This window comes from Diaporthe amygdali (assembly GCF_026229845.1).
Source record: "Diaporthe amygdali strain CAA958 chromosome Unknown NODE_13_length_1014660_cov_65_381101, whole genome shotgun sequence".
NCBI lineage: Eukaryota > Fungi > Ascomycota > Sordariomycetes > Diaporthales > Diaporthaceae > Diaporthe > Diaporthe amygdali.
Genome location: NW_026517033.1, coordinates 665796 through 679134, shown reverse-complemented (window position 1 = coordinate 679134; position 13339 = coordinate 665796). Strand labels below are relative to the sequence as shown.

Here is a 13339-nt window from a genome sequence, read left to right as displayed (position 1 = left end):
CTGATATTCCAAACAAGAATGAGATGGCCCAAACTCAGGACCAGCAGAGATTGCAAATAATTTTCGCAATATCTCCCCTGCTCAAGTGGTGCTGATGAGGCAAACACTTTGCTGTCCTTGCTGCTGTCCCTTGCCCTGTCAGCCTGCCCTGCGCCGCCCTGACGAAATGCTGTCCAGTGGTTCAGCGGTCCTGCTGTTCCAGGCCCTGCGCTGGGGCGCTCATCTCCGACGGTCGGGAGAAACCGGGACAGCACTCTCTTACCATGCCTCAGCGCCTGGACCACATCGTCCAACTTCTGTAACCTACGAACAGCCAACTCTGACGCCTGCTGGGCTGATTTTCCCGACTCTCACACAGATTCAGTGATACAAATTTCTGCGTCCTGTCTTGCATTGCCCACACTGACTCTCTGCTGGCCCCCACGCAAGGGATTGCAAGCGCAATCTCGACCAGCCTTCTGCACGCCGTAGTCTCCCGATTCTGTCTGTCATGCCACGCCATCCTGAGGCTCGTCCCGCCTCGGAACATGGCCGCCTACTTCCGTGTCTCTGGTTGCCAGTGTTTACCCAGCCCTTAGACGAGGCTGTAAGGCTGGCACAAAGTTTTGCCCGTACGATATAAAGCCTGCCCGTCCTCGAGACGGGCTGCTCACCATAATCAAGTCGTTCATCACGTTGTCATTACCGTATTCACACACACACCAAACCAACTCTTCATATATCAGCACGCATCTGACTCTCTCACTCAAGAGTGCCTCAAAATAAATTTAGACAAAGTAAACAACATGGGTTTCCAAAATCAAGACTTTACCGCAGTTCTCGATGCCAAGTGCCGAGGTATGTATGAACACAAACAAAACCCACTCCCGTATTATCCAATCAACCATGCTAACAAACCCACTTCAGAAACCATTGAGACCTCATACCCTCTCTTTGTGATACATCACAACCATGTCACCACCATTCCCGATGAGACAATCTTCCACCTCTGCCGCTGCATCTTCGCCTCGGCCCTGCAAAAGCTGCCCGTCCAGAACCAAGACGCAATAGACTTCCTGTGCCTGCGCAAGATGCTCTCGTCCATCTTCGACGCAGACCACCGCGCCTTCGTGCTCGACGAGCCGGACCAGCGCATCCTGGCGACCATGGACGCGGACGCCAAGGCCTGCATCTTCGCGCAGGCCATCGCGGGCCTGGTCTACCTGCTGCGCAAGGTGGCCACCTGCAGCCACACGCTGTCGCCCGAGGTCTTCGACGCCAAGCTGCAGCGGTTCGCCGCCAGCGAGGAGCGCAAGGTCATGCTCGACGCCATCGAGAAGAGCCCCGTGTGGTCCAACTGCTTCGAGAAGGCCCACATCGGCAACATGATCATGGACGCCGTCAGCGGCAAGCCCGTCGCTGGGGCCGAGGTCGTGGCCGCACCCGAGAACAAGAAGCGCGGCACCGAGGTGTCCGTCGTGGAGGTCAGCGAGCAGGACCTCGTCACCAAGCAGTTGTGGGACGACGGCCCTCACATGCAGAGGGATTTCGGCGTGCCCGATGTCTTCCAAATTATGGTTTTGAACTAGAGGGTCATTGCATGGGCGCTGGCAAGCAAAGTCAGCGGTATTTGGGACGGCGATAGAGGGCATCACAGGCGGGGATAAAAGGCGCAGTAACACAAGCATTGGTACCGGTACTGGGGTTTTTTGGATTTTCAGGCCTGGCGCTCATCTCCTAATCATGAGCGTGGCGTTGGGATTGGAATTGGCATTTTGCATTTTGGACCTGGCATCTGGTATCTTTAGATGAATAGAATGCCTCCCTCAGAACATATCATTCTCCATTCAACTCCATTTTCCAGTCCGGCCACTTGCGTGACATTTTAACGAACCGTGATGTTTTGAGAGGTCATCAGCGTCTTCCCTGGGTGCTTCCGCAGGTGACGCACCCGCCCAGGCCACGTCGCTGTGAGCTTGCTTGCTTCCCTGCTTCTCTGCCAGGTTCCGTCACACGCATGCACTCACGCACACACGCGGTCACCCACTCATGCCTTGGCCGCGCCAGCCGCGGCGGCAGACTGGCCCTGGGCGGCAGACTGGGCGCTGGTCTGGATCCTGATGATGTCGCCCTTGATCTTCTCGAGCTTCTCCTGGGTCTCCTTGATCTGGGCCTCCTGGCGGGTGATCTCCTTGTTGATGAACTCGAGGCGGCCGTCGACGGTAGCCTCCGCCTCGACCTTGTCCTGCTTGAGCAGCGCGGGCCCCACGAGCTTGTAGATGGCCTCGTCGTCCTTGAGCTTGCCGAACTCGCTCTTGACGCCGCTGTTCTCCTGCCTCTGAGCCTCGAGCTTCTGCCGCGACGACACTGTGGTCTGCAGCTCTGTGAGGAAGGGTTAGCGTTGCGGTCTCATACGATTCCATTTGTGTGTGCACAAACCTGTTTGTAATTTGGTAAAGTCCTCTGAGAGGGCCTGCAGCTTGGCCTGTGCCTCTGACATATTGTGAGCGATATGTGAGGTGTGGCTGTAGTGTTTATAGACTAGGTCAAAGTGGCCGTCGGCGGTGCTGGCTCAGGGGTCAGGGTGAGTTTCCGTCCGTCCCCTGATGAGTTTTGCGATCTTGATCTTATCTGGGAGGATCCTTGGCAGGCTTCAAAGCTGTGCTGATACTAGGCTGTCTATGAAAGGAAAGATGAAATAGATTCTGTATTCAGACACTCAATGAAGCATTGTGCTTTGAAAATGCAGCAGAGAAGAGACCAGTACTGAATGCTATGTTTAGGTAGGTTGTCTGCATTGTCCATCTGTGTGTTGTGTGTGTATCCTGTGGTTGGCACTCAATTCTGCCAGCTGAGTGAGTGTGGATGAGCCTCATTGTCCCTGTACCTGGGGGTACGGAGCACGCACTTCCCGCGCACTGGGTCAGGTCCAGCAGATCTGGTGCACTTAGGCTTTGTGTGTGTGTCTAGCTCAGTACCTCAGTACAGTAAACTACCTAACCCAGGTATGGAGTACCAAGGTATGGGGCCTGGAGTAACGTCACTTGTGCTCTAGCCTGCCAGTCCAGGCGCCGCTGTCTCTCTGCCCTTTCGACCCCGCCAATCCAAAAGAAATGGCGTGCCAAGGCCAGCAAGACTCCAGCTCGAAACGTCCACTCGTCCCAGGCCACTGACTGCTGAGTCCTTACTCAGTCGTATCTCGGCACCTCCTCCAACTATCCCTCGACCCGACTTGTCTGCCATTAGAGTGACGCCGATTGCGATTGCGACTGCGACCATAGCTACCGAGCCCACGGCTCTCGACTGGTGAAATCCTGCCTGCACGGCCCGGTGTTGACATCCTCAACCAGCGGGGCCACTATCAGCTCCTCCATCTCCACATTCGCCTCCGCCTCTGAACCCCCCTCCTCCGAGCAATAATAGCAGCAGCAGCAACAGCAGAAGCGGTGCCGACCGCAAAACAACACAACCAGCCATCATGTCCAACACCGACTTCCTCGGTCGCGCAATCGACCAGGTGCGCAAGGCCATCGAGGCCGACAATGCGGCCCAGTACGACAAGGCCTATCAGATGTACTACCAGTCGCTGGAACTCTTCATGCTCGCCCTCAAGTGGGAGAAGAACCCCAAGTCCAAGGAGATGATCCGCACAAAGACCGCCGAATACATGGACCGCGCCGAGAAGCTAAAAGCTCACCTGTCCGACGCCGACGCAAAGCGCAAGAAACCTGGCATGGTGGGTGCTAATGGCTCCTCCACCGGCGGCACGGGCAAGGGCAAGGAGAATGGCGAAGACGGCGCCCCCGTCGACGAGGACAGCAAGAAGTTGCGCAACGCCCTGGCCGGCGCCATCCTGCAGGACCGCCCCAATGTCAAGTGGGAGGACGTCGCCGGCCTCGAGGGCGCCAAGGAGGCCCTCAAGGAGGCCGTCCTACTGCCCATCAAGTTCCCCCAGATGTTCCAGGGAAACAGGAAGCCGTGGAAGGGTATCCTACTTTACGGGCCTCCCGGTACGGGAAAGAGTTACTTGGCTAAGGCGCTGGCCACCGAGGCGAAGAGCACCTTCTTCAGCGTGAGTAGTTCGGATCTGGTGAGCAAGTGGATGGGAGAGTCAGAAAGGTACGTCCGCCTCCGCGAGGAACAGACTGAGGAAGCACGAGGAAAGACAGGCGCGCTAACATGCTCGTCCCGACAGGCTAGTCAAACAACTCTTCAACATGGCCCGCGAGAATAAGCCATCCATCATCTTCATCGACGAGGTCGACGCCCTGTGCGGGCCCCGTGGCGAGGGCGAGTCCGAGGCCTCGAGGCGTATAAAAACAGAGATGCTGGTTCAGATGGACGGTGTCGGCAAGGACTCGACGGGCGTGCTCGTGCTGGGCGCCACAAACATCCCCTGGCAGCTGGACGCGGCCATCCGACGGCGTTTCCAGCGCCGCGTGCACATCTCGCTGCCCGACATCGCGGCGCGGACTACCATGTTCAAGATCGCCGTCGGCGACACCAAGACCAGCCTCAAGTCAGAGGACTACAGGGAGCTGGCCAAGCTGAGCGAGGGCTACTCGGGCAGCGACATTGCTGTCGCGGTGCAGGACGCGCTGATGCAACCCGTGCGCAAGATTCAGCAGGCTACACATTTCAAGAAGGTACGTGCTTTGACGCTTTTCTGATATCTACGTTCATTCAGGACCCCGCATCGTTCACCTTTTGGCTAACGCGGTATGGCAACGACAGGTCGAGTTAGACGGCCAGGAGAAGGTAACGCCCTGCTCGCCGGGCGAGCCTAATGCAATAGAGATGACGTGGGAGGAGGTGGATACGGAACAGCTGCTCGAGCCCATCGTCGACTTCAAGGACTTTGTGAAATCGGTCAAGTCGTCGCGGCCGACGGTGTCGCAAGAGGACCTGAAGCGGAACACCGAGTGGACACACGAGTTTGGCAGCGAAGGCTCATAGTGTGCGCGTGCTTCTGCAGATGCGTTAGAGTGCGGATGATAGAACACCGCGGGCCAAGCAGCGGCAGCCGCGGCAGCTCAGCAGATGCAGTAGGAAGGGCTATCGCTGAGCATCACGGCTTCGAGCTCCGTGGACGAGATATGAAGATCATGTGGGGTTTAGGCAGCGAGAGGGAGAGAGCTATGTGAGGTTGTTGCGGCGAGCATGGAACAGGGGAGAGTCTGAGCGGGCACAGCAGTACCAGGCTTGAATGGAAGGCCACTCTCAGCGGTGCATGCAGAGCAGAGAGGGGGAGGGTTATGACGACGGTGTTGATGTCGATATCAAATTAACTACTAAAGAAGCAAGCGAGCAAGCAAGCAGACGGGCGTCGCGGCGTTTAAATTTCTCTCACACAAAGCATAGGCCAAGGTCCCGGCGGGTGGTTGGATGGGCGGATGGGCTGGTCGATACATTTAAGGGCAAAGGGAATTGACAAAAGAAAAGAGAGCAATTCTGTAAATCCAATAATCGAGTAAAACACACAAAAAGTACTGTGAGCACCGCAGTGCTGATGTTGAACTTTTCACTGATACTTTCTTTCTTTTAGTTTTCCCCTTCCTGCAGCTACTACAGCTAGATGGGTATGAGGTTTGATTGATCGATTGATGATACAACACGTCGTGTCCAGTCAGTCAGCCAGTCAGCCAGTGGGCCAAAGCGGCCATATCAGAAAAAGATTTCGACTGAACAAAAACACAGAAAAAATGAATCCCTAACTCCAATGCCGATATCTCCCACGCCCTTGCAACTCCGAGACGAACCCAAGAACAGATCAATAGGAATGGAAATTCCCCGTGCGAGCTAACAGATCTCAGATACCCCCAAACCCGCCGGCCTTCTGCTTCTATGCAAACCCGAGATGTGCCTTGTGTTCCACAGAGGATCTCGCCTTTTCTTGGCGCTTCTTCTGCTGCTTCAAGAGACGCTTTTGGGCGCGTAAGATCTTCTTCGTCGTGAAATTATGGGTCAGAGGTGAAAGTTTCTTGGCCTTCCCCTTCTTAACCTTTGCCGGCCGCTCTGGCTTCTTCCGCATCTTGTCATCGGCGTCTTCCGCGCTGCGGCCAGGGCAAGGCAGAGGTTCAGGAGAATCCAGAAGGCTGACCTTTCTTTTCCCACCAGGCTTGAGGACTGAAGGTTCAGGTAGAGTTTGCGGGGTGTCAAGAGGCAAATTATCAGAAGACGAAGCATTCTAGGCCTCCACCTTCTTGTCCTTCTTCTTCTTCTTTTCCTTCTTGTCACCATCTGCATCGCTCTTCCTCTTCTTCTTGTCTTTCTTGTCAGACTTCTCTGTTGGCTCGTCGATGTCCATGGCCTCACTCTTGCGCTTCTTCTCTTTCTTGTCCTTCTTGGACTTCTTGCTCTCCTCGACCTCCTGCGCGGGGTGAGCGTCAATCATCTCAGTGTCGATGGCAAGGTCATCATTGCCATCTCCGAGAATGGCCTTCATTGCGTTGCTCATTGCCTCCTCATTCTTGATGGGCTTCTTGCCGGTGGCGTAAAACTCCAACCGGTCCTCAAGCTGTTGCCGCAGGACCTCACCGAAACGTGCTGAGGGGTGTTCTGAGAAGTTATCGATACGAGACGCCATACTGCACTTGTTGGCCAGGTATCTGCTGATGCGACCCTTGACACGGGGACCGGCACGTCCAATGAAGGATGATTGGTAGATCAAACCGTACTTGGGTGTGGCACCCTTGGTCTTGAGGGCACGGAAAAGAGCCTTCTCGGCACCGAGAATCTGGAGGGTGGAAGCAGGGTACTTGGCGAGGTTGGTGAGCGAGCCGGCATGTGAGATCAGACGTGCGGCGACGGGTGTTCCGAGGATGCACTGCAGGTTGGGGGCGACTTGACCCATCTTGGCGTCGAGGGAGTTGGAAAGGGATTTCCTGTAGTCGGCCATCTTGCTGACGGAGGTGGCAAATGACTTGACCATGATCATGTCGGACTCGGTGATGTCCAAGCCCATGGAGATCTTAGCGGCATTGATGATGTCCTGTGCCTTCTCACCATCGTCGTCGATCACAGCGGCGATCTCGTGCAGCTTGTCATCGCTCAGGGACTTCTTGTCACCGATGGCCAGAACCAACTTGGCGTAAGTACCATTGTCGGACACAATCTTGACCAGCTCGGGGAAGTGCCAGCCGTACCACTCGCGAACGCGCATGGAGCCCTGGTTGATGCCCTTGTCGAGCGCATCCAGTGTCGCGATGGCCTGGATGATGTGGTTGTCGTTCTTGTGCACGCTGAACTTGACCTTTGCGCGCGAGTAGGCGTGACCCATGCCGAGCTGAGCGCGGCCCAGATCACCATCTTGCAGGCCCTTGAGCAACTTCTCGGCGTGCACCCTGATACCGCGGAGGAGGTCTGCGACAACCTCTGAGGTCTCACTCGTCTCGCATTCGACGCCCTTGAAGGTGGAGCTGATCTCGCCGGCAAGCTTCTTGTCTTGGACACCGAGGACGATCTTGGACTTGTTGCCACTGGTCTGGGGGAGGTTCAACTCGAGGATGGACTTGAGATAGTCGGGCATGATACCCTCGGAAATGAGGTTGACATTTTCAAGGGTCTCGGCGGCGTTTCTGTCAAAATATGTCAGCGACGAGGCCCTGAAGCAATTATATCGGTCCTCGGTCGCAGTAAGTGGTGTCCTACCGGTATGGGGTGAAGTTGACGAGCTTCACATGTTTGCTGAAAGTCGCGAGGCTCTGAAGTGAGTTCTGCACCTCTTTCAGCTGCAGGCCAACGCTGTCGGCCTGGTTGACGACCTCGAAGACGGCATAACCAGCCGCCGACTCATACAGCAGATAATTGATGTTGGCCATCTTGATGGGGAAGTCTGGCAAGACGGCTGTGGCAGGAGTGCTGCTGCTGCTGCTGCTGCTGCTGACAGAGAGTGTGGATGTCGTTGCTTTAGACAGCCGGCAGCTCGAAGTTTTTTTTTCTTTACGATCCAAAATTTCTCTCTGCAGTTGGAGCTGCACCCAGACCAAGCGCACTGCACCGGCCCATGGATGGTGGGACATCCTTGTCCACGCTAGTCTCAGTGCACTAGCGATACCCCACATTACACCCAGCTGTGAGACGGCCCGTCGCCACAGCCACCAGCTGGTAGATCCCTACAGTACGGTGCGGTATGAGAGGACCCCTCGACGTTTGGATGTCGGCGGGTGGCACGGATTCAACGGTGTCGTCATCTTCCGAACGGCCGCCCATCAAGGCTGAAGCTCCATTTCTTGCAGCTGAGCCACCTCGTTCTTTGCCTCTGCAGGTTTCAAGATCCGAGCTTCATTGGAAGTAAACAAAAACGGCCCCTCAATTATTACTCGGTCTCGGGCTTTCTCGCCTGCACCATCTCCATCATGTTCGACAAACTCAAGGAGAAGGTGAAGCATGGTATGTTCCTGGCGGGTCTTCTCCAGTTTGTCTGATATGTCACATCATTTGCCGTCTCGGAAACTGCCATCTTGATTGTCTCTGTTAAGGCCGACAACGTGTGTCTTCCTAGGCTAGCTGGCTAGTTGACGCACGCCTTCATGGACATCCATCCATTCCCTTGTCAAATCACTCGAATCAAAGACGTCCTTGTGCTCCCCAGCTCCTCAACACCCCTGACACAACAGCTGTCATCGCCCCCCTTCTGCCATGTTTGGCCGGCTGGCCGCCCCTCCTTAGTATTAGCTACGCCACAGTACCTGCATATATCCGTACTCGTTTACACGTACCCGCGAGGCAGTGACCACCTCGTTCCCTCTTCACCATGCTAGCTAGAGGCCGCCTGTTGTCCATTATATCAGTCTTCCTTCTCCTTATAAGCCTTGCCCTCTTCATCCAGGCCCAGCAGATACCTCTTCTTCAACACAACATTCAGGAATTTGACAACTCTTACTCCCAAGGCCTCAATACGCAGCACCTAACGACCCCGAACGACACCATGGGCGGAGGACCAGTAACTAAGGGCTACCGAAGCGTAGCATACTTCGTCAACTGGGCCATCTACGGCCGCAAACACTTTCCCTGGGAGCTGCCAGTCGAAAATCTCACCCATATCCTTTATGCATTCGCCAATGTCCGACCAGAATCCGGCGAAGTGTAAGTCTCTCACGGCCGCTAGGAATCCTCGCTCTTAGACTAACACCTCCAACAGCTACCTTACTGACAGCTGGGCCGACTCGGAAATCCACTGGGATGGTGACAAGTGGGAGGATGGGCACAAGCTCTACGGCTGCCTAAAACAACTCAACCTTCTCAAGCGCCGCAACCGCAACCTGAAGGTACTCCTATCCATCGGCGGATGGACCTACTCCTCCAATTTCAAGCAGCCAGCATCGACGCCACAGGGCCGAGCCAACTTCGCCAGGACGGCCGTCAACCTTATCAAGAATTACGGCTTTGACGGGCTCGACATTGACTGGGAGTACCCACAGAACGCCTCAGAGGCCGCCGACTGGGTGGCCCTGCTGAAGGCCTGCCGGGAGGAAATGGATGCCTACGCGCGGTCACTGCCGCCGTCGCCCGAGCACGGGAACCACCACCATTTCGAACTGACTGTGGCCTGTCCGGCCGGGCCTCAGAACTACGAGAAGCTGGACCTGCGCGGCATGGATCGCTACCTGGACTTCTGGAACCTCATGGCCTACGACTATGCCGGGTCCTGGGATCAGGTCGCCGGTCACCAGGCGAACTTATACCCTAACAAGGTTCACCCCAACACCACACCCTTCAGCACCGCCAGGGCGTTGGAGTATTACACGCGCTACGTGCACCCATCCAAGATCGTGGTGGGCATGCCGCTGTACGGGCGCGCATTCGAGAACACGGACGGAGTGGGGCGGCCGTACAGCGGCATCGGAGAGGGCAGCTGGGAGCGGGGCGTGTACGACTACAAGGCGCTGCCGCTGGCGGGGGCTAAGGAGTTCTACGACCATGACAGCGGCGCGAGCTACAGCTACGACCCAAGCAGGAGGATGATGGTCAGCTACGACACGCTGCCCATGGCCAGGGACAAGGCCGTGTATATCAAGAACCACCACCTCGGCGGCGGCATGTGGTGGGAGAGCTCGTCGGACCGGAGGGGCAGGGAGAGCCTGATCGAGAACGTGGTGGACGTGTTTGGCGGGCCCGGCGCTCTGAGGAGGGACCTGAACCAGCTGGAATGCCCCGAGAGCGAGTGGGAGAACCTGAGGAACGGGTTCAGGGAGTAAGATACCACCTTGTCAGAACGATTAGCTTTTCCAAATATCGCTCCTTGTATATAGTCATACTTGTTTCCAGCCAAGCAAGCCTCGAAATTGAATCCTGATGCATACACTCCTCCCTAAGTCCTGATCTACAATAAGTAACTTCCTATGAGAATGCAGACCAAAGCATCAAAGAACAGCCATAAATGACCGGGCATCAGTCTACGCAAGGGCCGTCATGTGCATGGATGGAGTTTCTAAAGCAGCCATCCAACAGTCAATACCGAGATCCTTGACAGGTATGCATCGTGCCGAAGATGGCTTGTTTGTTTTTTACCAAGAAAGATAGACCAGGTGAAGCTTCGGGGGTTTTCATTTCCTGCCCCTTACTGGTCGACGCTGTATTTGTGCTGATTTGTTAATTGCGGAGCGGGTAGCAAGCCACAACGCACTTTCAAAAACCATTTGCGAGGTAAATGCTGCAGGGCAGGAAGAGTCCAACTTAGTTCAAAAGGCCCAAGTTCCTGAGATACGAGGGAGGTCGTCGAGTGCAGACATGTCACAATATCATAAAGGAAGCAAGGAATTAAGTCGTGATCATGACCTTCATTTTTGGTATTTTCCCATTCCGCCAGCCAGATGACGAGTACTAGATGAGTCCATGATCACATCCCGTGATACCTTATCGTAGTATCAGAAGCCCTTGAATGCGCAAGTGTCAAACTTTTCCCCGTCCCTGTGAATATTGAACCCGTTGCTCCGTCCGTCCATCCATGGAACCGAAATACACCGTTTATGAGGACTTCTCGAAGACGTAGGTGAGGTGGCAGCGACCGCAGTATTGACGGTCCTTGTGGGCAGCCATGAAGACACCAGCACCGCACTAGAGGGGAAGTGTTAGTAATCAATGTGATACCGAAGAGATTGTCGTGGGTAGGCTTACAGTGTCAGCGGGGCACTCGCGGCGGAGACGCTCGATCTTGCCGTCGCTGTCGACCTTGTAGTACTTAAGGACGGCCAACTTGGTCTTCTTGCGCTTGTGCTTGATCTTCTTGGGGGTGGTGTAGACCTTCTTCTTCCTCTTCTTGCCACCACCACGGAGTCGCAGCACCAGGTGCAGGGTGGACTCCTTCTGGATGTTGTAGTCGGAGAGGGTGCGGCCGTCCTCGAGCTGCTTGCCGGCGAAGATCAGACGCTGCTGGTCTGGGGGAATGCCTTCCTTGTCCTGGATCTTGGACTTGACATTGTCGATGGTGTCGGAAGACTCCACCTCAAGGGTGATAGTCTTGCCCGTGAGGGTCTTGACGAAGATCTGCATGATGGGCTGTCCTACTGGCAGGAAGGAGGAAGGGTTAGAAAAAAATCACGGCTGAGGCTGGCTTGGATTTAAAAAGGTGCAGGGCTTGGGTGGGAATTTGTGATGTGGGGCGATAAGGATATTTCAGTGGGAGAGCGTGCGAGCGATAGAGACGTCGAGCAGACGAAAGATTCGCACTGCACTTGGTCTGTCTGGCTTGCAGTCCCCAGCTGAAATGGAAATGCAAAAAAAGTTGTGGTGGCGATCAACTGTCGCAAGCGACGAGAAGAATGCCGGGTATCATGAACAAGAGGAAGACAAGACGGGGGGATCGAAAGTGCAGTGACATGAATGATCATGAAGGGGACAAGAAAGCCATGATGCCGTCGAGCAACAACATCATCGTGTTCGAGACGTACCTAGGGTATTATCCCGTCATAAGCCAGTCCCGTGAAGATGTTCGTTGATGGAGGAGGGAGGAAAGAAAATCAGAGCAGTGGCTGCGATTTGAGGTCGAGATTTTGGCAGGTTTGGGGCCACACGAGCCACTGTCTGGTGCAGCAGGATCTGAGCCAATGACAGGCCAGACTAGCGGGGCATTCACGTGACGGCAGTAGGGCACCATCGCCACGCTAACACCGGTTAGCCTTGGACCGCTGCAAAGTCTGTTAGGACTCAGGTTTTCTGGTTGTGGACCGCCATTTTCGCTGGGACTGGGCCGCTGCAGCAGAGCAAACCTCCATTAAATTTCCAGAGATCAGATTTCTGTTTCTCTCTCTCCCCTCAACGACCAACACTTAACGATTTTCGTCAGCCAAAGTCGTCAAGATGCCTAAGAAGGTATGATTCGCGCCCACACGTACCCCTCCAACAACTGCTTCAAGTCGTCACGATGGTCTGGAGGCCTTGCTACCACAGACACGGATTGTACTCGCCTTGCTGCTTGGACGTCCGCTCTGTCGCGTTCTCTGCTCCAACCATCGACACCACTCTTCGACGACATACTTCTTAACTGCGCAAATGCTGACTTACTGCTACCCAACTACAGAGAAAGAACAATGGCCGCAACAAGAAGGGTCGCGGCCACGTGAACCCCATCCGTTGCTCCAACTGCTCGCGATGCACGCCCAAGGACAAGGCCATCAAGAGATTCACCATCCGCAACATGGTTGAGTCTGCTGCTATTCGTATGTCAAGATAGCCAGGCTGCGGCTGCTGCTGCACTGCTATACCCAGCCCAATCGTTTCGTCGCCCACCATGCTAACCAACGTTTCCTGCAGGTGACATCTCTGACGCCTCGGTCTTCGCCGAGTACACCGTCCCCAAGATGTACCTCAAGCTGCAGTACTGCGTCTCTTGTGCCATTCACGGCAAGATCGTTCGGTACGTTTGTCCTGGATGGAGGACAACTGTGTCTGGCATGGTATCACGGCCGCCCTTTGGGCAAGCTGTATACCTGCCAGACACAGGCGGCTGAGAAGAACCTTGGCGGCAAACGGACTCCATCGCCATCCCCCTCCGACCGACGAACAAATATGCTGACTAGAACACCCAATAGTGTCCGATCTCGTGAGGGTCGTCGCAACCGTGCTCCTCCCCCACGTGTCCGATACAACAAGGACGGCAAGAAGATCACTCCTACCCAGGGTGCCAAGACTTCGTAAAAGAAGTGCAAGCAGATCACTGGAAGCTGGTAGTTGATTTCTCTCCCGCGATCCAACAAAATCATTCTTGAGGGTCAGGGAACAAGGGTTCTGGCATGGAAAAGCAATTGCACGATTTGCATGAAATGAATGCCACGGTACGGTTGAACGGCGTCTGGGGCCGCTCTCCTCTCTAGGTAGCGAGCGGCGTTAGGTTCAGATTCCCGTAGCTTCCGTCCAAATC

General features: G+C 55.2%; 7 protein-coding genes across 7 annotated transcripts; 4 read left to right on the top strand and 3 right to left on the bottom strand.

The window, feature by feature from the left end:
- Nucleotides 1-785: 785 nt before the first annotated feature.
- Nucleotides 786-1568, top strand: J7T55_003847 (uncharacterized protein; the record flags this gene model as incomplete). Its single annotated transcript, XM_053143198.1, has 2 exons — nucleotides 786-837; nucleotides 907-1568. The coding sequence occupies 2 exons, from the start codon at nucleotides 786-788 to the stop codon at nucleotides 1566-1568; spliced, it is 714 nt and encodes a 237-aa protein (XP_052994092.1).
- A 458-nt stretch (nucleotides 1569-2026) lies between these two features.
- J7T55_003846 (prefoldin subunit 6) lies at nucleotides 2027-2479 on the bottom strand (the record flags this gene model as incomplete). The annotated part of the gene is made up of 2 exons (XM_053143197.1): nucleotides 2027-2361; nucleotides 2419-2479. 2 exons carry the CDS (start codon nucleotides 2477-2479, stop codon nucleotides 2027-2029), a joined length of 396 nt encoding a protein of 131 aa, XP_052994091.1.
- Nucleotides 2480-3457: 978 nt separating this feature from the next.
- Nucleotides 3458-4935, top strand: J7T55_003845 (vacuolar protein sorting-associated protein vps4; the record flags this gene model as incomplete). The annotated part of the gene is made up of 3 exons (XM_053143195.1): nucleotides 3458-4098; nucleotides 4175-4625; nucleotides 4714-4935. 3 exons carry the CDS (start codon nucleotides 3458-3460, stop codon nucleotides 4933-4935), a joined length of 1314 nt encoding a protein of 437 aa, XP_052994090.1.
- A 1231-nt stretch (nucleotides 4936-6166) lies between these two features.
- J7T55_003844 (SIK1) lies at nucleotides 6167-8190 on the bottom strand (the record flags this gene model as incomplete). Its single annotated transcript, XM_053143194.1, has 3 exons — nucleotides 6167-7556; nucleotides 7630-7885; nucleotides 8046-8190. 3 exons carry the CDS (start codon nucleotides 8188-8190, stop codon nucleotides 6167-6169), a joined length of 1791 nt encoding a protein of 596 aa, XP_052994089.1.
- Nucleotides 8191-8336: 146 nt separating this feature from the next.
- J7T55_003843 (glycosyl hydrolase family 18) lies at nucleotides 8337-10178 on the top strand (the record flags this gene model as incomplete). The annotated part of the gene is made up of 3 exons (XM_053143193.1): nucleotides 8337-8370; nucleotides 8871-9066; nucleotides 9122-10178. The coding sequence occupies 3 exons, from the start codon at nucleotides 8337-8339 to the stop codon at nucleotides 10176-10178; spliced, it is 1287 nt and encodes a 428-aa protein (XP_052994088.1).
- Nucleotides 10179-10947: 769 nt separating this feature from the next.
- J7T55_003842 (ubiquitin-40s ribosomal protein s31 fusion protein) lies at nucleotides 10948-11472 on the bottom strand (the record flags this gene model as incomplete). The annotated part of the gene is made up of 2 exons (XM_053143192.1): nucleotides 10948-11037; nucleotides 11098-11472. 2 exons carry the CDS (start codon nucleotides 11470-11472, stop codon nucleotides 10948-10950), a joined length of 465 nt encoding a protein of 154 aa, XP_052994087.1.
- Nucleotides 11473-12279: 807 nt separating this feature from the next.
- Nucleotides 12280-13116, top strand: J7T55_003841 (40s ribosomal protein; the record flags this gene model as incomplete). The annotated part of the gene is made up of 4 exons (XM_053143191.1): nucleotides 12280-12291; nucleotides 12500-12638; nucleotides 12733-12835; nucleotides 13011-13116. The coding sequence occupies 4 exons, from the start codon at nucleotides 12280-12282 to the stop codon at nucleotides 13114-13116; spliced, it is 360 nt and encodes a 119-aa protein (XP_052994086.1).
- Between the last annotated feature and the right edge of the window lie 223 nt (nucleotides 13117-13339).